The sequence below is a fragment of the Paramormyrops kingsleyae genome, chromosome 13, assembly GCF_048594095.1.
Source record: "Paramormyrops kingsleyae isolate MSU_618 chromosome 13, PKINGS_0.4, whole genome shotgun sequence".
NCBI classification, from domain to species: Eukaryota; Metazoa; Chordata; class Actinopteri; order Osteoglossiformes; family Mormyridae; genus Paramormyrops; species Paramormyrops kingsleyae.
Window position 1 is genome coordinate 4,167,814 of NC_132809.1, and position 25,193 is coordinate 4,193,006.

The window sequence follows — 25,193 nt, forward strand, 5'->3', positions numbered from 1 at the left end:
TGAGGTACTTGACAGAGCACATTACCTCCCTTTTCAAAGACCACATTGCTTGCTCTGTCCTAAACTTCCCCTAGCCCCCACACCAACCCCCAGTGCCATGTGCCCCATCCTAGCCCCCTTATACCTAGCCCTAGTGACCCTCCCGTAACCTTAGTCCTATGCCTAGTGGTAACCCAAGCAGCCCACCTCAGACTACGCCCCAGCAACAGGCCGCCATGTCCAGCCTTAGTCCCCCCTGCCTCAGCCCCAGTGCCAGCTTCCTGAAGCCCAGCCGCAGCCCCCAAAAGCATGGTGCCAGCCCCAGGCCCAGCAGCAGCCCCCTCAAGGTCGACCCCAACCCCCAAAGCCCAACATCAGCCTCAGCCTGAATGCCAGGCCCTCAAACACTAGCTCCACTGCCAACCTCTGAGGCCTAGTTGCAGCCTTCTGAAGGCCAGCCCTAGTCCTAGCCCCCCACAGCCTACCGGCAACCCCAGTGGTACCCGCTGACGGCCAGCCCCAGGCCTAACCCCCAAAGCTTGGCACCAGGCCAAGCCTCCCTGCCAATCCCCCCTAGTACAGCCATAGCCCCAGTCGCAGTGCCAGCCTCCCGAGGCTGACGCACCCCAGAAAACTATCACTGCAGCAAAAAATTTATGTTTCTTACTCATAATGTCTTTTATACAGTTTCTTACAGATAATGTGACACTACACATTCATGATAGCTGAAATACGTCGACATTGCTGAAATAAAAATTCTGTTAGTCAAAATATTTTTCGCATACACATGATCAATCAAAGTGCCTTTCCCAGTGGTTGCTTCTTTGACAAGTTGTGCATACCCATGTTCTTCCATAAAATTAGCAATTGTACTTACTGTCAAATGATTTACTGCATGACAAACTTTTTCATATTTTTTTATAGTTTCTTATAGATGATGTAGCACTATACATTCATGATGGCTGAAATACGTCGGCATTACTGAAACAGAGATGCCGTTAGTCACAATGTCTTTCACATACACATGATCAATCAAAGTGCCTTTCCCAGTGGTTGCTTCTTTCACAAGTTGAGCATACCCATGCTCTTCCATAAAATTAGCAATTGTACTTACTTGCAAAAGATTTTCATTGAAGTCGCCCATGATGATTTTCCCACCTTCCACACTGTCTAACCGAGTGATCAACTGCATCAGGTTCTTCTGAAAGATTGCCAGATTATACAAGGGTGGTCTGTATAGTACCAAGACTGTTGTTCTTAGTAGGCCCACAATGAACTGCACACACTCAATGTTGACACACTGTACATCAGTCACAGTACAGTTGGTATGTTCTTTATAATACAAACCCACACCACCATGTTGTTGCTTCTTCAGTTCAGCAGAGATAGCATCACTACCATCATATGCCTGATGTCTGGGTTTCCCATGGTATGAAAATCCAGGCAGCTGTACACCTTCTGTGTCTTCTTTTGAATTTAACCATGTCTCTGTCAAGCAGATGATATCAGCTTCCATATACCTTCTGTCTTGCTTTAGGTCATCCAGGTGACATGTAAGTCCTTCAACATTGTGCAAGAGAATTTTGCATGATGATGGCACTTCCATGACAGGCTCAATAAACGCAGGCATGCTTTGCATTGCAGTCTCAATGTCTTGTTTTGCATATATAGCAGTCTCCTTAAAGTCTTCTATTATAAGGCCTTCCAGAGAAGTCACACGGCTTAATGCTACATACGCTTGTCCAGCTGCAAATATCTTCTTTAGTGATACAACAGCCTTATCCACTGTCAGACCTTGTACCTTGTGTACTGTACAAGCCCATGCTAATTTCAATGGAAACTGCCGTCGTGTTCCACCACTGTTTGTCACTCTCTCCTCCTCTGCTTTGATTCGTGTAGCTTTGTCCAACCCTGCTTTTAGGCATGGCTTCTTTCCCCTGAGTGACTTTCCAGCTGCTTCGTTGTCAAATGTGATGTATATCTCTGATGGAAAATCCTCATCAGTATCAAAGCAGATGTCACTAACTGTACCAAATGCACCATTTACCAAGCCGTCTGAAACGTCAATATTTTTCAGAAGTATTACTCGTGCATTGACACCTACATGTAGTGATTCGGGGAGACATGTCTTCTGAACATTGGCATGATGTCCATGTTTCTTTTCCAGTCTGCCAGTTGCAGCAACCCTTTGAAAATCCTGAGCATGAATGATGACATGGTCTGAGCAGATCTTCCGCAGCATATGGTAGTTATGTTGATCAACTTCATCATTGGTTGCATAAATATGAAGACCAGTACTGTCTTGTCCTTCGCCTGTCACACGTAGTTTCAGCATAGCAATGTCTTCCTCCAGCATTGCATCACCCCTTTTGCGTTTCCTTAGCCGATTCAGCAACTGTGCAAACTGCATGTCTTTCTGTCTCATAATTTCAGTCAGCTCCACCATAGCAAAATGATTCTGCCATAGATCAACACCTTTACCCTCAGTATACAAAGCTTTCCCTTTCACAGGACAAAGCTGGTAGAAATCTCCAACAGCAATGATTGAGACATTTCCAAAAGCAGAATAATCTCCAATTTGTTTGATTTGTCTTAATCTGCCATGAACATATGCAAGCAGCTTGTGATCGACCATTGAAATTTCATCTATGATCAATATTTGCAGGTTTCCCAGTTCAGCTCTCAATGAATTTATTTTTTCATCTGCAAGTGGTTCATATGGCAGCTTTGCCTCCGTTGCAATATGGAAACAGGCGTGTATTGTTGCAGCTTTGATGTTGTAAGCACTAACCCCAGTTGGAGCAGTCAGTAACACATGTGTCTCATCTGGATTTTGTGACAACTGACACAAGATACGAGCTGCCTCATAATGTATTGCTTTGATCAAGACCGACTTGCCCACACCTCCAGGTCCAGATATGAATACATGAAATGGTTTTGGGTTTTCACCACGTGCCTTCTGTAAACACCAGTTTCGTATTTTGTAAAAAGTCTCAGACTGCTTGTTATTCAGTGAGCGAAGCAAAGCCAGTGCTTCCTGCCTGGACATAGCACAAGGATTGTCATGCAACATATAGCGCCTCGGCCTTGGTAACAAATCTGGTATCTCATCACGTTGTTCTCTCATTTCTGGTGTAGTGTTGGATTTGCTAGCAAGACACTCTAGCCGTTCACGTTCAGTTTCCGGACAAATCTCTGCCCAGGCATCTTCCATTACACCATGCTGCTGTATGTCTTCTTCAGCTTTGTCAATTGCATGTGATTCCTTTTCAAAACTTGACATGTTTGACTGCACAACCAGTTTCACTGAATGCAATTCATCATCAAAGAACTTGACACAACCAGTCTCATAGAATTCCTGGTAACTGCCAAAAGTAGAAGGTTTTAATTGTGCATCGAAATAATGTGGCAGAAAAAGTTGCAAAATGCTGTGGTAATATTTTTCTGGGTCCTTTGTGGGTGAAAAGCGAGCATACCGAACAACAGCTGCCTCTGTGCGTGTCCTTTTCTTCACAAATCCTAATTTTCTGTCCAACTGCACACTTCCAGGGCATGAGCTCTGAGACTTACATAGTATTCTGTACTCAGATGCAAATCTCGCCAGGCACATTCCTGCAAACTCTTTTGTTTCTGGTCTGGCTTTATATCTATCAGTGATACTGTTCATCCAAATACCTTGTTCATCCTCATTCTCACACTCAGCTTTCTTCCGTATGACGTTCAATGGAAGGCTCATTTTTACCACATTTTCTCCAGTTGGGATAAACTGCACCTTTCGTGATCCCTCTTTCAACCTCATGTTAGTCAGACGATAAACACTTTCCTGGGCCGAAACTTCACGATTGTGCAGGAAAACACTGCCAAGTTGGCGAAGAGCTTCTTTTGCATCAAGGTTACCTTGCTGGGAGGCCTCTTTCTGAGCATTTGCCAGTAGCAGTCCCATCTCTCTCTCAGCTTTGGAAATGTAGGAAATGATGTAAACAATACATGAATATGCATCGACCACAAACTGAATGTCCATGTTTGCATTCCAACAGTGTAAAAGGTCTCTGTTATATTGGTTGACCCACACTTCACATGGTCTCCTCTTAAGAACAATGGTAGTTTTCTTTGTTATTCTTGAGTACGCAGCCTCAAATATGTCCTGACTGATACCAATTGTACTAAATAAGGAATCAACAGAGTCATAGTTGGCCTCAGGGTTTAGTACAGCATCCTTCACTTTTTTCATGATAGCGTCTGCTACTTCTTTTTTCAGGGGCTGTCCGTCTGTCTCACCATCTCCAACTTTGCATGATGACACAAATGTTCTGTTGCTTGGAGGACGTGGGAAATTGAATCTACAAGTTTTCCCTTTTTTCTTGCATGTTTTTGAGTGCCTCTTACTATGTTGCTGTACACTACATACAATTTCATGCATTTCATCGTCACCCTCTGGCATTTCACATGTCACATATTGATCAATGAAAGCTGATACCTCATCTTCATCATCTTTGCCAACCTTAGGCGCATCTTCCACCCAAAACAAACAGTGAGTGTGAGGTGATCCTCGTTGCTGAAATTCTACTCTGTAGAAATAATCAACTATTTTGCCAATGGGTTGTGCTTCTGACATGATGACATCTTTTAGGAAGCAGTGGAATCGATAATCAAACATTCTGGCAGCTGTCACAGGATTGTTTTTCAACAGTGCACACCTTTCTGACCAGTCGAGCTCAGCACTTGATGCATCTATGCCATCTTGTTTGAAGATTGCTGTCATAAGTTCTCTCCAGCGTAAATCAGCAGAAGAAAATGAGCAAAACCATGTGGGAATACCAAGCTGTCTTACCATTGCAAACAGATCTTTCTGAACACTTTGCCAAAAAACAGGGGTGCCTCTGATTGGTCTTAGAAATTTATAACCTTCATCAAAATTGAACATCTTTTGTAGAGACTCCTTATTTGTCAAAGTTTCTGATGTGACAGGACACTTATCCCGTGCATCATAGCCCTTTCTCACAGCAATTGACACATTTGACACAACCTGCTGAAGCTCAGACAAATACTGCCCATAAAATATATAGTCCAAGTTTTTCCCAAAACGTCCATCTGCATTAAGAATTCTTGTATTTAAATACCTACACAGTGTCAGTTTTTCCTTCCTTCTGTCATGAAAAGTGCCTGTTCCTTTTGGGAAAAGGACTGGAAAACATTTAGCTTCATTTGACTCATCAGTTAGAAGCCTCACTGGGTTGTTTCCTTCTGCAGGTGCCATAGACATGATTCCATCAAAGTGTTGATCCAACACCTCTTGTGCTATGTCGACAGGTTGAAGACACGTATCCATGTACATGCCATGTTGTTGTCTATCATGCAGAGTTTCATCCATCTCCTCATCCTCCATGTTATTTTCATTACGCTCTTCATCTGCATGTATGTCACTTACATCACCAGGCACTTCAGTTTTCTGCAGTGGATTAATCCAGTCATCATTGAACTGCACATTGCTATAAAATTTGTTATTCTCTGTAAGATACACCAAAGCCTTCTTTATTTTTTCTGGATGCACAAATTCATATTTGTAATGCCCTTTGTAAGTTAACTTCCGCTTCAACTTCACACGGATCATAAGGTCATCATTGTTCACTCTTGGTAAAGCTTCGGCTACATTTGGAATGCTGGATGGGACACAAGTCACAGGACCATGAACACCATTTTGTCCACCTTTTGGCAAAGACACAATTCTCATAAAAGGAATATGAATACCAATCAGATGTTGTTCCAGAGTATTTAGACAATGCAACTCAGGAGGAACTGGGTCTAGAGCTAGACAGTTTCCAACGCTCTCTGCTGGCATTTTCCCATCAAGAATCTTTCTATGACATGTGTGACAAATCCATAATGAACCTGTAGGGCCCAACAGACTGCTACAATCATCAGAGCAAGTATCTATGCATTTGTGTAAGTATGTGTCAGTTATGCACTGCATTGCCAGTAATGCAACTCCTTGTGATTTTTTTAAGTATTTATCTTTTCTGCATATCACAACTTGGTGTTTAAACAACATTCGATGACACACTGAGCAAATGTATACAGGGCCTGTATTTATTTTCTCTCCAAATTGTTCGATCACATACGTAATATCTGTTCTTTTATCCTTCTGCTTAGTTCGTTTCTCAACATTTCTCTTTTTTACTGCAGTAGCAAAATCGCTGTTAGTTTTGTATTTATCAACACTTAACTGCTTCACACATTGCTGATGTTCAATGTCTGTGGCATATTTCCTAACACTCAACTGCTTCACACGTTGCTGGTGTTCAACGTCTGTCGCATACTTGCTCACACTGGACTGCTGTACATATTTGCGGTGCCCCATATCTGTTGCATACTTACTTATACTTGACTGTTTAACATGTTCTCTGTACACTTCATCCTCACGGTAGCGCTTTATGCTTCTCTCAAGTTGTTCCTCCTTGTACACCATACTTACTTCATACCGTCTTTTTTCTCGTTCAAGTTTTCGTCGACTTGATGCCATTTCAGATGGTGCGTTATCGATTTCAGAGCATTGTGTTGCACAACCCTCAGTGTCATGCCCTTTCACACAAATTACAACCTCATAATGTGACTCATTACAATGTTTCAGGTATATACCTCTCCGATCAGAACCAATACATGTGGAGTACTTCAACCATTTGTTGTCAGAGTATGTGAAAATATCCACACCAAGCAGATCAGCGGCAGCTTGAATCTCTACCTCAGATGCCCAAGTACCAACATATCTCATCCGTGATGCAGTGACATACTCAGTGACAGAAGAGTGACCATCTCTAAGACAAGCAACATACCTGGATTCATTTCTTAGTATGTGAGCAACAATAGCACACCTAATTTTCCTGTGTTCTTTCTCATTTCCAGTAATAGCAAAAGCCAGAGATCTGAAAAAGCAGTTACCATCACCAGTGATTGGCACCGTTCTGCAAGGATCACCCATTGGAAACTCTGCATCCATGTTTACATGGCCATGATCAATGTACACCACACCAAGCTTACAGGAAAGCCTTCTTTGCTGCTGGATTGTCAAAGGACTGAACAGAAACTGCTCACTGCGTAGCTCACTGATAAAAACTACATCACCTTCATTGTTCACACGGACATCAACCTCAGGTTCTGCATCATGTGTCACATTTGGCCTTACCACACCATATTGGCTGTCTGACATTCTGGCAAACTGCTGGACTCTGGTCACTGAGGAGTTGTCGTCTGGATGGTCTGATATGTTGGTGCGCTGGTTGACACTGGTGACTGAGGACTTACCATCTAGACGGTCTGACATGCTGGTAAGCTGGTTGACACTGGTGACTGGGGAGTTGCCATCTGGATGCTGGTGCAGGATGCTTCGACTAGTCACACTCACAGCTGTAATCTCAAACTGTTCCCCGGTTGCATCTAAAGACAGTCCTAGGGTATTCACATGGTCTAGCAAAGAATCTATGGTAGAGTGGCACACCAATATACTTCTGCCTGATGCGTCGCTTGCTCCATCTCCTCGTCGGGAATGGGAGTCGATCACCACATACCATGACCCTTGCTTAATGATGGCACATGTATTTACTTTAAGAGTAAAAAGACATGCATCATACTGTGAGAATACTCTTCTTACCGCTGCATCAGCTGACATAAGAACATCACACATATCTCCATATTCGCTCACGCCAAACAATCCAACAAACATGTCATCGTGGTACTTTATTGCAAATGTAACACCATTCAATGTGTATTCTGTCGGTAGATCTCTGACAAACAGATACCCAGAAGCATCTCGAATTCTCCCAGTGTCTCTGATGGTAGTGTAGAGGTTGTCTCCATTCAGCAGCACTTGATCAAGGTCTGTGACCAACCAGCTTAAGACATTCTTTATTTTACACATCAGTATAGCCATCAAACTATTAGCCACACACTGTTTGTTACCGTTGATTCCAAATCGTCTGTCTGCTTGATGGAATGAGCCTCTCACTGTAGATGCCTGAGGAAAATGAGGGGATACAGGTACAGTTACAGGGTTCACATGCTGCTGTTGATCCGGGGGATCTGGAGGCAAGATAGACACCATTTTGCATGGCTTAATGGACTGTGTCAGATTAGAAGGCATAATAGACTGTGTCGGATTAGAAGGCATAATAGACTGTGTCGGATTAGAAGGCATAATAGACTGTGTCGGATTAGAAGGCATAATGAAATGAGGCAGATGAGGCATTCTGGATGCCAGTATGGATGGTCGAATGGATGGTCGTAAAGCAGCAGCCCTTCTTTTTTGAGGCGGCTGCAAAACCTCGTCATCAGTCAAAGCCTTCTCTTCATAAAGAGAAGGCATAAACAACTCGTCATCAGTCCTACAAATGGCACCCAGGGTGGGAACCCGGTGGTCATGGCTTATCGGGAGAGTCACAGTCAGGATCTTTTTGGTATTCCAGTAGGGGGGAAAAGACGTAACCCCGTCATCAGTCGCAGCCATGACAGACACAGGCCGCGGCTGTGAGGCCTGGTCGGGTTGTTGGTCGTGGCTAGTCGGGAAAGTCACAGTCGGGATCTTTTTGCTATTCCGGTAGGGGGGAAAAGACATAACCCCGTCATCAGTCATAGCCACGACATGGAGGGCAGCAGCAGCGGGGTCAGGCTGTTGGTTGTGGCTCGTCAGATTAGTCACGGTCAGCTCCTTTTTGGGTTGGGGAATAGAAGTAACCCCGTCAACAGTCTCAGCCACAACATCGCCAGCAGTAGCTCGACGCCTATCCATTAGCCTCTTCTTCGCTGCTGCTGAACGGCGGGATGCCTTGGTGCGAGGCATCTACAGATTAACAGGAGGGAGAAAAAAAAAGAAGAAAAAATACAAAACACCTCATTCCAACTTTACTTTGCAGTCATAATGTCAAATGCATATACATGGATGTGTTTTGTCAGGAGCGGTTCCAATGGTGGTCTGTGAGACTGTACACCAACAACGTTCTGCCCTGTTTACACTCCTTAACCTATAATACATCTGTCTCACATGACTTGATTTTTTAAAACAGAGACAGAAAACACTACAACAGGTAAGTCACACTGCCAAACATCCATATCACACACATCAGCAAGTTTTGCCTCAACACCCAGTGACCTAAATGTTTCACATGTATGCCGATTTGTCCCGTCAGTCTAATAGAATTTATTGAAAGACCTACAGATTTCTAATCCCATCGATACAAATACACTTTGGCTGCTTAACATTAGTATTGTGGCCATTTCTCATATTGTGTGACAGCTTCTCTCTCACTACACATCCAATGTCTATGCAACACACAATGGCACAGCTGTTTCGTGTTAAGCAGTAAGATAATTACCATTAGAATACTACATTTCTACTGCTATAGCAAATCTATGCAGTTAAATAGTATGACATGAACAAGCAATGCAGGGTTCTCCAAGTGGACAAAGCATACCGCCTATCACTTTGTCTTCTCTAGTGTGTTAGTCCACCAGAAATCTGCAGAGAAAAAAAGACAACCAAGTTTCTTTGCGTCAACATTTCCCAACAGTCATCTTTGTTGAAAACATGTAAACTTGATATGCCTTTTAAGGTCATTCAAGCTGATTGACCTAAGCTAAAACATAATTGGTGATAAAGACATCGGCTTCAAAATATTCACCTTCGATGCGACAGCTCTTCAAAGTCTACAAAGACAACATGCATCAGTTAATGACTGACGTGCATTTATTGTACAAGCATTTCATTATTATACGCAGCAGTGTGATAAACTTCACATACAGAAACATTTTCCACTGTAACAATCATAGCCGTGTGGTTGGTATGAACTTTATCAACTTGCATAACTAGTAATAAAAATAAAAAAGGATAAATTACGTTCTCACTTTAAGATCCAGCCACAGCAGTCAAATTGACAAAAGTGCAGTGAAAAAACATGGCTGGGACGTTATGCAGCCACAGATTTGTTTCATGCTGGTTAGGGTTGCACAATATTGCAGGGGAAAGAAAAAAAAAAAACACACATTACAATATTTATTATTTCTGCGATGTATATTGCGACATTATGATTAAAAAAAAATCTAATTAGTTCAACAGCTCTTTTGTTGTGATTAACCATTATAGAAAGATTTAACTGATTTTGCCCAAATATAATGGTAATAACCAAATCAGTACTAAAAGCGCAAGCATTAAACTAAGGAAGCTTATTGCATATAGGAGTTAACATAAGTGACAAATTAGATCAAACAGAACATTTTAATGTCCAATTAAACCTTTTTTATAGCCACGGTGAACATAATGGTCATTCCATGTCAAATCATCAGACTTTCGGACCTTGTCGTCACTGATTTCAACGACACTTGGCATGGTGATTTGGTCAGATAATCAAGTCATGAAACTGAAATTGGGCATGTCTTTGATCAATATTGAGGGACAGAAAGTTTTAACTTTGCTCTCTGTATTGTGCATGGCGGACTTCTGCTCTGATGCGCATGCACAGACACATGCGCGGACATACACAAGCACATTCCCACCAGCGGACAGAGAGCGCACATCGGAAAATATGTTGCATCAACCACCTGAAAAGCAGACAAACATATCTCATAAAATAAATGTTCTGGTGATTAGTTCAGTTGTTATATTGACTGCTGTCCATGAACACCATGAATCCTGACGGTGTCCCACCCCCCAAAGCTAACAGCATTGTGAGGAATTGTGGTTTTGATACACATTTCAGATAAGTAATCATATCTCAGCAACAACTCAAAATCCAAATTTTCTTATGAGCTAACTCTAGGAAAAAAATAACCACTTTTGAAATAGAAATTCACCACCAAAAACACCTACCATTTTAATCAGTTATTACACAGCAATTATTCATATGGGGATGGCATATAAATTTGTTCAATCTATACAGCTGGACAATAGCTTTAAAACAATACGAGTACCATTTCTGTGCAGCTTACATTAAGGTAAATATATGCAGTCATACTCCGCCGCTCCCCCCACAAAAAAGTTAAAACTGTTTGCTTAAATCTCCCTCCCTCTGATCTAAGACACGCTTAATTTCAGTTTCATGAGTTACTCATCTGACCAAATCAGCATTAATTACAATCCGTGATGAGGTGGTCCAAAACTGATGATTTGACATAAAATGACCAATAACAAACAATACACAACTTAAAAATACAAACTTAAAAATTATCATCAAATAATGACCATTGTTCCACACACTTAAATTAACTTTTACATATGCTCACTTTGGAAAACATACTTGCAAAACAAGCAACCAGTATGTCTCACATAAACAATACAGACGTTTAGCATGATAATTTAATTAATGAAGTTAATGAAACTGCCATTTTCGGAAAACCAGTCTATTTCCACTCATGTCTATATGCAAGTCTTTATGCACTTCAATAAATACAGATATTTCAAAAGCAGGCTAACGTCGACACGTCTGCATTCAGTACTACTTTCTCTCTTAAAGTAAAAATAAAACACACAAAAAAAACTTGACTGTAAAATGTGTTTACTGTTGGTCACAAACCAACAACTTGTACCAAGAATGCGTATCTAACACATATTTCCCAACGGTAGTCGCTTATGCATCTCAGCAACTATCGCATTTATAAATCTACCACTGATAAGGTGACCACCCAATCCATGTCATGAGGGACACTACGAGCTATGACAGGATTTGCAAACTACCATTTTAACCATTTCAATTAAAAAGACCTGGATCTCAGTTAAGCACCGAGTTCTTGCTGTGTGTTGATTGGTCAGTCTCCTATAATCATGCATGTCACTAATGTTAAAGTGAAACAGCTGGATCAGTCTTTCAATCAAAGAAACCAACTAGTAAAAGTACAAGACAAACCAAACAATTTAGCATAGTAGGGGGAGCCTTTCATTAAAGTAGTTATCCTTAATATGGATACATGTAGGGTGACCACCTAATCCATGTCAGGAGAGAAAGTAGGAGCCAATTCAGGTTTTAAAAACTACTTTAATATAATATGTCTACCGTAATTATAAATGTTAAAAACATAAAACTACGACATGCCACAGACACACAGCGTTTAAAACACACTCTGCGCTTCTGCATCAAAATTAATTTGGTCACTTGCACGTGATTTACTGCTGCCAAATCCTTATCGGCTGCATTACAAAATATATTACTTTAAAACATAGGCCTATATGAACAGGGATAATGTAAAGCGCCTTCAGACAATTTAATATTCTGACAGTGCGCTATACAAACAAAATTAAACTGAATAAAAGTATATTTTACTGAAAGACCGTATATGTGAAGATGCTTAGCAAATACAAGACACCTAAAATGGCTGCCACAGCTCTTCGTGGCGCATTTAACACTACAGAAACAAACGCTTACATTAGTGCTCAAACACTACTGCCTAAGACCGAACTAAAAATATTTTTTTAAAACCTTACCACAAAATAAACTACCTACAATTAAAAAACAGCAAAGCATCAACAAACGAATAAAAACATAACATTACACATATGTAGCTTCTTACCTGTTGCAAGACTAGAAGTCAAATGTGAGGCAGGAGCCTTCCTATGACTGAGACCTGGGAGTGGTCACGTACGTCAGCCAATCAAAACTGTAAATACAGCTCCCTGCCTATTTGTCAACCTACCTCAGAGAAACCAAGAAACAAAATGGCCGCCACTAAAACGCCTCTTCACGGCTATTCTGAATTAATGCTTAATCAGCTTACCACTTTATGAAATTATTTCTTTACGCTAAATTATACACACCTAACTATTGAAACATACAGCAGCAAACCTTCAACATACAATTAAAAACAAATTTCGCTGACAAAAAACTTAACCAAACTCTTAAAATGTAAAGTAATGAATTACTACGGTGACACTGACTAATTAGTATAACAGTAATCCTTTGCGCCCCGAAACGCTTTTTTTAATGTTAAAAATTGTCAAATTTTAACAGAAGCATTTCAAGCATCAGCTGCCTCTTTCAGAAGATCGTTTTCACAGAGGTCAACATAGAACATACATAGTCTTTAGAAACTTTAGTGAATAAATCTTGTTATTATTAAGGGTCCAAAGCACGTAGTGCTATGGAACCTTATCATTTTTAAGATTATTTTTTTTATTATTAAGGGTCCAAAGCACATAGTGCTATGGAACCTTATTGTTTGTGTTAAGATTATTATTATTATTAACGGTCCAAAGCACGTAGTGCATGGAACCTTATTGTTTTTGTTAAGATTATTAAGGGTCCAAAGCAGCCACTGGTTATATATGTCTAAGACCAACCTAGGCTTATTCAGCTAAAATGAGTTACCAGATCAGGTAGCAAGGTGTCTACCGATCCCACCAATCTTACCCAAAGCAGCGTGTGGTGCAGTGGGTTAAGTCCGTGTGCCTGTAAACAGAGGGTTGCTGGTTCGAACCCAGCTTAGGTTGGTATTTCAGCTAGGTATCGTGAAGTGCACAGTGTACTGTCTGATGTTGACTGGCCTGTTACACCTGCACTAAAAGCATCTGCATCATAATGTCTACCTGAGACTGTCCTACATCTCCTATCCTGTTATGGCAGTCTAATTCTGTCTGACTTTCTACTACCTTGGCTGCCGGTTCTCTGCCGTTATTCCTCTACTGTCCGATCGTCCTACGCTTTGGACCCTTTCGTAACTGCTTGCAGTTTCTAGTTAAGGGTCCAAAGGACGAAGTCCTTATGGACCATTATTGTTTTTCTTAGGATTATTATTATTATTTTTCTGCCCTAAAACTGAATGCCCAGCCTAAACCGTAAGTCCTAGGCTGACCAAACTTGGTAAGGTGCTTGCAATTCCTACCCACTACTCAGGTTGTCCGACCCGTCCGACTCAGCCAGAGGGGGGTGCCGTAGCGCCCCCCAACACGTTTTGGACGATATCTCCTGTCCTGTTTGTCCTACCATCGAAATTCTTTTTTCTCCTGATGCAGACAGCCTTGCCCTACCAAAAAGTCAATGGGACCATGAAGCTCCGCCTACTTAGATTTTTTGCTAATTTGCATAATTTGCAAATCATACTTTTTCCTTAAAGTCCTGGCTTGTCCTACCAAATCAGACAAATGAGGTGTCAGACGAATCAGAATTCTCAGCTGATCAAGAAACATTAACAAAATTGAGACATTTTTATATCCTACGGCCATTAGCCACGCCCAAACAATGTCCAAATTTGGCCCGTTTTGGTCTGATGGCTATAACTTGGCCGTGCCTTGGCCTACCTAGACCAAATTTGAAATCCTACCTTCCGACACCATTCTGGGGACACGGTCCAAGGCGGGCTGCATTTCGTCCATAGGGGGCGCTACAACTAAAAACTGCCAATATCTCCTGACTGCCTTGGCCAATCCAACTGAAATTTTGCTGACATATACTACGACCTAGCCTGAGGACAGTCACATACAATGCCAGTCATCAATCATAAAAGCTTGGCTGCCATTAGCCAATCAACATCAAGCAGCCATTTGACAGGCTTAACAATGACCAATCAAACCAAAATTTGGCTGCTACATTCACCTTCTGACCCTCTGCACATCCTGTAAAGGACAACTCACTAGGCCAGATGGGGGCGCTACAGTGGCCCCATTTGCATTTCTGCCTATTTCTACAAAACTGTCAAGCCTACAGTTAAAATTGATTGCCAGTCTAATTCAATATGTCATGGCAAATCTAAACACATATGTAACTTGGTTATATATCATTGCATTTTTGCATAATTTATAATTGTCTGTAAACAGGCTTTTTCGTTGCCCTCCTAGAATTTTTGCCGCACCTACTTAAATCTGCTGTCATTAAAATCAGGAGACAGTCCATTTAATGATTTACAGAAAAAATCTTATGCTTTCAGTAAGGTACGGCCAAAAGCCAAACCATGACCATACTGGTGCCACGTACATTTCAATCAGACAGCTATATCTCAGGCATGCTTCAGCCAATCATTACCAAATTTCTCTCACTAATGTAGTGCTATACCACCGAGCGACCCTCCAAATTTTGTGTCGATCAGTCAAACGGGAGCGCTACGGCCACTGTTTATATGTTACTAAGACCAACCTAGGCCAATTCAGGTATAATGAGTTACCAGATCAGTTATGAAAGTGTCTACTGATCTCACCCATCTTACCATCAGAAGCGGGTGGCTCAGTGGGCTAAACCTGTGTGCTTGTAATCAGAGGGTCACCGGTTCAAACCCAGCTTCGGTTGGTACTTGAGCTAGGCAGCCCGATGTGCACAGCATGCTCTCTGTAAAGCAAGCTGGGGAGACATATAGGCATTTTCCCCATGATGGTCAATGAAGCTTCTATTTTTGTTATTAACCCAGCCATTCAGACGGGCTTAGGCACTCCTCCAGAGGGTTCGATTATAATTATTTTTCTTCCCTAAAACTGAATGCCCAGCCAAAACCATAAGTCCTAGGCCGACCAAATTTGGCAGTAAGATTCCTATTGCTATCCACTACTGAGCCTCTCTGACCCATCCCAGTCAGTCAGAGGGGGGCACCGTTGCGCCCCACAACATGTTTTGGTCGATATCTCCTGTCCTACTTGTCCTACACTTAAATTTTATTGGCAGTCAAATTTACTATGTCGTACCAAATCCAGGAACATATATTTAAGGGTCCAAAGGACGAAGTCCTTATGGACCATTATTGTTTTTCTTAGGATTATTAAGGGTCCAAAGGACGAAGTCCTTATGGACCATTATTGTTTTTCTTAGGATTATTATTAAGGGTCCAAAGGACGAAGTCCTTATGGACCATTATTGTTTTTCTTAGGATTATTATTATTATTATTATTATTATTATTTTTCTGCCCTAAAACTGAATGTACAGCCTAAACTGTAAGAGCTAGACCAACCAAACTTGGTCAGATGATGTCAATTCCTACCCACTACTCAGGTTGTCCTACCCAGTCCTGCCAGCCAGATGGGGGCGCCTTAGCGCCCCCCAACACGTTTCGGTCGATATCTCCTGTCCTGTTAGACCTACAATCGAAATTCTTTGTTCTACATATACAGACAGCAAAGCCCTACCAACTTGCCATTTGGACTATGAAGCTCCGCCTACTTAGATTTTTTGCTAATTTGCATAATTTGCCAATCCTACTTTTTCCTTAAAGTCCTGGCTTGTCCTACCAAATCAGACAAATGAGGTGTCAGACGAATCAGAATTCTCTGCTGATCAAGAATTATCCACAAAATTCAGACATTTTTATATCCTACGGCCATTAGCCACGCCCAAACAATGTCCAAATTTGGCCCGTTTTGGTCTGACGGCTATAACTTGGCCGTGCCTTGGCCTACCTTGACCAAATTTGAAATGCTACCTCCCTACACCATTCTGGGGACACGGTCCGAGGCGGGCCGCATTTCGTCAATAGGGGGCGCTACAACTAAAAACTGGCAATATCTCCTGACTGCCTTTGCCAATCTAACTGAAATTTGGTAGATATGTACTAGGAAGCAGCCTGTGGTCAGTCACCTACAATGGCAGTAATTATTCCTTAAAGAGTGGCCGCCATCAGCCAATCAAAATCAAGCAGGCATTTCACAGGCTTCTCAATGACCAATCTAAATCAAATTTGGGTGATACATTTGTGCTCTGACCCTCTGCCTAAACTGTAAAGGACACCTCACTCGGCCAGATGGGGGCGCAACAGTGACAACTTTTGCATTTCTGCCTATTTCTCGAGAACGGTGAAGCCTACAATCGACATTTCTTGCCAGGTCAATTCAGTACGACATGCCAAATCAAACAACATGTAGAACTTGCTTCTGCATCTTTGCGTTTTTGCATAATTCATATTGGTCTGAAAACAAGACATTTCGTTAACCTCCTAGGATTTTCACCAAACCTACACAAATCTGGTATCATTTAAATCAGGAGACAGTCATAATAAATAATTCATAAAAAAAATCATAAACTTTCCATGAGGTATAGTCACCAGCCACACACAAACCATACAGGTGCCATGCCCAATTCAATCAGACAGCTATATCTCAGGCCTGCCTCAGCCAATCATCACCAAACTTTAATATATCCTGTAGAATAGTAGTCCGGAAGGGCCCTCCAAATTTGGTGCCGATCGGTCAAACGGGGGCGCTACAACAACATAACATGTCTGTATAAACCTTGAAAATCAGTTCAACTTACATTTATCTCATTTCTGTTCTAGTGACATGTTACTGGTTAAAATATTTTGTACTGCCAGTTCTGTGAGTCATGCCAAATCAAGACATATGCAATGCCCAATGATAGTCATTTTCATTCCCTTGTGATGTTTAAAAACTTAATAAATAACATATTACTGTAACTTCTACAATGTTCAGCCCAAGTAGGTCATTCTGGTAGTACATCAATCAGGACATTGCCATTATGGATAATTCATAAAAATATCTTAACCTGTACGCTATGGCCACCAGCTACAACAAACCTGCACCATATCCATGCTCATTTCAATCAACCATCTAAAGCTCAGCTGTGCTTCAGCCAATCCTCATCAAATTTGACGGCCTAATGTAGTAAGGGACCTCAGACAGACCCTCCAATTTTGGTTCCAATCGGTCAAATGGGGGCGCTACAGCCACTGTCCATATATTTCTAAGACCCACCTTAGCAAATTCAGCTGAAATGTCCTTATTTCTCATAAAACCTTGAAAGAATTGTTACCTTTCCCTTCACCTGAGTCCATATTTCTTATTCACTTTCATTTTTCACCGATTTGCCTCATAGAACATTATCAGACTTAATTTACACATAAGAAGGCCTGAAAGTATTGAATACAATTTCTAAAATGGAGCGCTGACTCCACCTGCTGGCCACACTGTTTCCATGCCCATTTCATTAAAATAGCTATATCTCTGGCATGCTTCATCCAATCCTCACAAAATTTGACGCACATCTGTGTTACTAGACTTCAGAAAGACCTTCCAAGTTTGGTGGCAATCGGTCAAACGGGGGCACTACAGCCACTGTCCTAATATGTCTAAGACCAACCTTGGTTAATGCAGCTGAAATCTGCTTATCGTTTATTTAAAAATTAAAAAATTAATCACCTTTCCCTTCATCTAAGTCCATATTTTTAATCTGCTTATATTTTCCTGCCATTTGACTTTTACAAATCTTTCAAACTTCAATCTTTCTTCAGGCTGTGTACACTGCAGCAATTACAATTTTATAATAAATTGGCCAGCAGGTGGAGTCAGCGCTCCATTTCAATAATGCCTTCAATACTTTTAGCCTTTCTCCTGTCTAAATGTATAACCTAGAATATGATACAGCATGATATTACTGCTGTTACATGTCACAATACGCAACTCAGCACTTTGTTAAGAATATGCAACACAGCCTATGTTTACACAGGCAGTATAAAAAAGAAAACTCTGTAATATCTAGACTTACCAGACCAGGTATGAAGGTCCCTAAATCTACCAACTAGTCAGGCCATCTGACCCAAACCATGCATTCAGTCAGGCTAAGGCACTCCACCACAGGGTTCTACATTCTGTCCTACATTTGCTGACCTGTTAGACCGATACTAACTAATCTATATCCTGATTTCTACCTACTACTGAGACCATCTGACCAAAACAATGCATTCAGTCAGGTTCAGGCACTACACCACAGGGTTCTACATTCTGTCCTACATTTCCTGACCTGTTAGACCGACACTCAACAATCTACATCATGATTTCTACCTTCTACTCAAACCATCTGACCTAAACAAGTTCTGTTCTGTCTGACATCTGCTGACCTGTAGTTCTGTCTGACTTTTTAGTATCCTCCTCTACGGTTTGCCCTACATCTCCTGTCACATTAGAGCTACGCTAAATCTCCATCCTGTTATGGCAGTCTAATTGTTGCCCGGTCAATTAAGTACGACATGCCAAATCAAACAACATGTAGAACTTGCTTCTGCATCTTTGCGTTTTTGCATAATTCATATTGGTCTGAAAACAAGACATTTCGTTAACCTCCTAGGATTTTCACCAAACCTACACAAATCTGGTATCATTTAAATCAGGAGACAGTCATAATAAATAATTCATAAAAAAATCATAAACTTTCCATGAGGTATAGTCACCAGCCACACACAAACCATACAGGTGCCATGCCCAATTCAATCAGACAGCTATATCTCAGGCCTGCCTCAGCCAATCATCACCAAACTTTAATATATCCTGTAGAATAGTAGTCCGGAAGGGCCCTCCAAATTTGGTGCCGATCGGTCAAACGGGGGCGCTACAACAATATAACATGTCTGTATAAACCTTGAAAATCAGTTCAACTTACATTTATCTCATTTCTGTTCTAGTGACATATTACTGGTTAAAATATTTTGTACTGCCAGTTCTGTGAGTCATGCCAAATCAAGACATATGCAATGCCCAATGATAGTCATTTTCATTCCCTTGTGATGTTTAATAACTTAATAAATAACATATTACTGTAACTTCTACAATATCCAGCCCAAGTAGGTCATTCTGGTAGTACATCAATCAGGACATTGCCCTTATGGATAATTCATAAAAATATCTTGACCTGTATGCTATGGCCACCAGCTACAACAAACCTGCACCATATCCATGCTCATTTCAATCAACCATCTGAATCTCAGCCGTGCTTCAGCCAATCCTCATCAAATTTGACGGCCTAATGTAGTAAGGGACCTCAGACAGACCCTCCAATATTGGTGCCAATCGGTCAAACAGGGGCGCTACAGCCACTGTCCATATATGTCTAAGACCCACCTTAGCAAATTCAGCTGAAATGTCCTTATTTCTCATAAAACCTTGAAAGAATTGTTACCTTTCCCTTCACCTGAGTCCATATTTTTTATTCACTTTCATTTTTCACCAATTTGCCTCATAGAACATTATCAGACTTAATTTACACATAAGAAGGCCTGAAAGTATTGAATACAATTTCTAAAATGGAGCGCTGACTCCACCTGCTGGCCACACTGTTTCCATGCCTATTTCATTCAAATAGCTATATCTCTGGCATGCTTCATCCAATCCTCACAAAATTTGATGCACGGCTGTGTTACTAGACTGCCTCAGCCAAGCTGCAAAAGACCTTCCAAGTTTGGTGGCAATCAGTCAAACGGGGGCACTACAGCCACTGTCATAATATGTCTAAGACCAACCTTGGTTAATGCAGCTGAAATCTGCTTATTGTTTATTTAAAAATTAAAATATTAATCACCTTAACCTTCATCTAAGTCCATATTTTTAATCTGCTTATATTCTCCTGCCATTTGACTTTTACAAATCTTTCAAACTTTAATCTTTCTTCAGGCTGTGTACACTACAGCAATTACAATTTTATAATAAATTGGCCAGCAGGTGGAGTCAGCGCTCCATTTCAATAATGCCTTCAATACTTTTAGCCTTTCTCCTGTCTAAATATACATCCTAGAATAGCATACAGCATGATATTACTGCTGTTACATGTCACACTCCCGCAACTCAGCACTTTGTTAAGAATATGCAACACAGCCTATGTTTACACAGGCAGTATAAAAAAGCAACTATGTAATATCTACACTTACCAGACCAGGTATGAAGGTCCCTAAATCTACCAACTAGTCAGGCCATCTGACCCAAAACATGTATTAAGTCAGGCTAAGGCACTCCACCACAGGGTTCTACATTCTGTCCTGCATTTGCTGACCTGTTAGACCGATACTAACTAGTCTATATCCTGATTTCTACCTACTACTCAGACTATCTCACCAAAACATTACATTCAGTCAGGTTCAGGCACTACACCACAGGGTCCTACATTCTGTCCTACATTTCCTGACCTGTTAGACGGACACTCAACAATCTCCATCCTGATTTCTACCTTCTACTCAAACCATCTGTTGTCCTACCTGTCCTACCTGTCCTACTTGTCATACCCTTTGGACCCTTCAGTAACTGCCTGCAGTTTCTAGTTATTATTAAGGGTCCAAAGGACGAAGTCCTTATGGACCATTATTGTTTTTCTTAGGATTATTATTATTATTTTTCTGCCCTAAAACTGAATGCCCAGCCTAAACCGTAAGTCCTAGGCTGACCAAACTTGGTAAGGTGCTTGCAATTCCTACCCACTACTCAGGTTGTCCGACCCGTCCGACTCAGCCAGAGGGGGGTGCCGTAGCGCCCCCCAACACGTTTTGGACGATATCTCCTGTCCTGTTTGTCCTACCATCGAAATTCTTTTTTCTCCTGATGCAGACAGCCTTGCCCTACCAAAAAGTCAATGGGACCATGAAGCTCCGCCTACTTAGATTTTTTGCTAATTTGCATAATTTGCAAATCATACTTTTTCCTTAAAGTGCTGGCTTGTCCTACCAAATCAGACAAATGAGGTGTCAGACGAATCAGAATTCTCAGCTGATCAAGAAACATTAACAAAATTGAGACATTTTTATATCCTACGGCCATTAGCCACGCCCAAACAATGTCCAAATTTGGCCCGTTTTGGTCTGATGGCTATAACTTGGCCGTGCCTTGGCCTACCTAGACCAAATTTGAAATCCTACCTTCCGACACCATTCTGGGGACACGGTCCAAGGCGGGCTGCATTTCGTCCATAGGGGGCGCTACAACTAAAAACTGCCAATATCTCCTGACTGCCTTGGCCAATCCAACTGAAATTTTGCTGACATATACTACGACCTAGCCTGAGGACAGTCACATACAATGCCAGTCATCAATCATAAAAGCTTGGCTGCCATTAGCCAATCAACATCAAGCAGCCATTTGACAGGCTTAACAATGACCAATCAAACCAAAATTTGGCTGCTACATTCACCTTCTGACCCTCTGCACATCCTGTAAAGGACAACTCACTAGGCCAGATGGGGGCGCTACAGTGGCCCCATTTGCATTTCTGCCTATTTCTACAAAACTGTCAAGCCTACAGTTAAAATTGATTGCCAGTCTAATTCAATATGTCATGGCAAATCTAAACACATATGTAACTTGGTTATATATCATTGCATTTTTGCATAATTTATAATTGTCTGTAAACAGGCTTTTTCGTTGCCCTCCTAGAATTTTTGCCGCACCTACTTAAATCTGCTGTCATTAAAATCAGGAGACAGTCCATTTAATGATTTACAGAAAAAATCTTATGCTTTCAGTAAGGTACGGCCAAAAGCCAAACCATGACCATACTGGTGCCACGTACATTTCAATCAGACAGCTATATCTCAGGCATGCTTCAGCCAATCATTACCAAATTTCTCTCACTAATGTAGTGCTATACCACCGAGCGACCCTCCAAATTTTGTGTCGATCAGTCAAACGGGAGCGCTACGGCCACTGTTTATATGTTACTAAGACCAACCTAGGCCAATTCAGGTATAATGAGTTACCAGATCAGTTATGAAAGTGTCTACTGATCTCACCCATCTTACCATCAGAAGCGGGTGGCTCAGTGGGCTAAACCTGTGTGCTTGTAATCAGAGGGTCACCGGTTCAAACCCAGCTTCGGTTGGTACTTGAGCTAGGCAGCCCGATGTGCACAGCATGCTCTCTGTAAAGCAAGCTGGGGAGACATATAGGCATTTTCCCCATGATGGTCAATGAAGCTTCTATTTTTGTTATTAACCCAGCCATTCAGACGGGCTTAGGCACTCCTCCAGAGGGTTCGATTATAATTATTTTTCTTCCCTAAAACTGAATGCCCAGCCAAAACCATAAGTCCTAGGCCGACCAAATTTGGCAGTAAGATTCCTATTGCTATCCACTACTGAGCCTCTCTGACCCATCCCAGTCAGTCAGAGGGGGGCACCGTTGCGCCCCACAACATGTTTTGGTCGATATCTCCTGTCCTACTTGTCCTACACTTAAATTTTATTGGCAGTCAAATTTACTATGTCGTACCAAATCCAGGAACATATATAGTCATATCGCATTAGACCTATGCCAAAATTTCCATCATGTTATGGCTGACTAATTCTGTCTGACTTTCTACTACCCTGGCCGCCAGATCTCTGCCCTTATTCCTCTACTGTCCTACCAGTCCGATTGTCCTACGCTTTGGACCCTTTAGTAACTGCTTGCAGTTTCTAGTTATTATTATTATTATTTTTCTGCCCTAAAACTGAATGTACAGCCTAAACTGTAAGAGCTAGACCAACCAAACTTGGTCAGATGATGTCAATTCCTACCCACTACTCAGGTTGTCCTACCCAGTCCTGCCAGCCAGATGGGGGCGCCTTAGCGCCCCCCAACACGTTTCGGTCGATATCTCCTGTCCTGTTAGACCTACAATCGAAATTCTTTGTTCTACATATACAGACAGCAAAGCCCTACCAACTTGCCATTTGGACTATGAAGCTCCGCCTACTTAGATTTTTTGCTAATTTGCATAATTTGCCAATCCTACTTTTTCCTTAAAGTCCTGGCTTGTCCTACCAAATCAGACAAATGAGGTGTCAGACGAATCAGAATTCTCTGCTGATCAAGAATTATCCACAAAATTCAGACATTTTTATATCCTACGGCCATTAGCCACGCCCAAACAATGTCCAAATTTGGCCCGTTTTGGTCTGACGGCTATAACTTGGCCGTGCCTTGGCCTACCTTGACCAAATTTGAAATGCTACCTCCCTACACCATTCTGGGGACACGGTCCGAGGCGGGCCGCATTTCGTCAATAGGGGGCGCTACAACTAAAAACTGGCAATATCTCCTGACTGCCTTTGCCAATCTAACTGAAATTTGGTAGATATGTACTAGGAAGCAGCCTGTGGTCAGTCACCTACAATGGCAGTAATTATTCCTTAAAGAGTGGCCGCCATCAGCCAATCAAAATCAAGCAGGCATTTCACAGGCTTCTCAATGACCAATCTAAATCAAATTTGGGTGATACATTTGTGCTCTGACCCTCTGCCTAAACTGTAAAGGACACCTCACTCGGCCAGATGGGGGCGCAACAGTGACAACTTTTGCATTTCTGCCTATTTCTCGAGAACGGTGAAGCCTACAATCGACATTTCTTGCCAGGTCAATTCAGTACGACATGCCAAATCAAACAACATGTAGAACTTGCTTCTGCATCTTTGCGTTTTTGCATAATTCATATTGGTCTGAAAACAAGACATTTCGTTAACCTCCTAGGATTTTCACCAAACCTACACAAATCTGGTATCATTTAAATCAGGAGACAGTCATAATAAATAATTCATAAAAAAAATCATAAACTTTCCATGAGGTATAGTCACCAGCCACACACAAACCATACAGGTGCCATGCCCAATTCAATCAGACAGCTATATCTCAGGCCTGCCTCAGCCAATCATCACCAAACTTTAATATATCCTGTAGAATAGTAGTCCGGAAGGGCCCTCCAAATTTGGTGCCGATCGGTCAAACGGGGGCGCTACAACAACATAACATGTCTGTATAAACCTTGAAAATCAGTTCAACTTACATTTATCTCATTTCTGTTCTAGTGACATGTTACTGGTTAAAATATTTTGTACTGCCAGTTCTGTGAGTCATGCCAAATCAAGACATATGCAATGCCCAATGATAGTCATTTTCATTCCCTTGTGATGTTTAAAAACTTAATAAATAACATATTACTGTAACTTCTACAATGTTCAGCCCAAGTAGGTCATTCTGGTAGTACATCAATCAGGACATTGCCATTATGGATAATTCATAAAAATATCTTAACCTGTACGCTATGGCCACCAGCTACAACAAACCTGCACCATATCCATGCTCATTTCAATCAACCATCTAAAGCTCAGCTGTGCTTCAGCCAATCCTCATCAAATTTGACGGCCTAATGTAGTAAGGGACCTCAGACAGACCCTCCAATTTTGGTTCCAATCGGTCAAATGGGGGCGCTACAGCCACTGTCCATATATTTCTAAGACCCACCTTAGCAAATTCAGCTGAAATGTCCTTATTTCTCATAAAACCTTGAAAGAATTGTTACCTTTCCCTTCACCTGAGTCCATATTTCTTATTCACTTTCATTTTTCACCGATTTGCCTCATAGAACATTATCAGACTTAATTTACACATAAGAAGGCCTGAAAGTATTGAATACAATTTCTAAAATGGAGCGCTGACTCCACCTGCTGGCCACACTGTTTCCATGCCCATTTCATTAAAATAGCTATATCTCTGGCATGCTTCATCCAATCCTCACAAAAT

The 25,193-nt window shown here is 41.5% G+C and overlaps 1 protein-coding gene across 1 annotated transcript; it reads right to left on the bottom strand.

The window, feature by feature from the left end:
• Nucleotides 1-460: 460 nt before the first annotated feature.
• On the bottom strand, nt 461-9,674 carry LOC140578278 (uncharacterized). The gene is made up of 7 exons (XM_072698702.1): nt 9,648-9,674; nt 9,441-9,484; nt 7,625-8,809; nt 6,916-7,393; nt 1,500-6,156; nt 1,094-1,211; nt 461-595 (listed from the first exon to the last, which is right to left on the bottom strand). Exons 3-7 carry the CDS (start codon nt 8,807-8,809, stop codon nt 461-463), a joined length of 6,573 nt encoding a protein of 2,190 aa, XP_072554803.1. The 5' UTR covers nt 9,441-9,484; nt 9,648-9,674.
• Between the last annotated feature and the right edge of the window lie 15,519 nt (nt 9,675-25,193).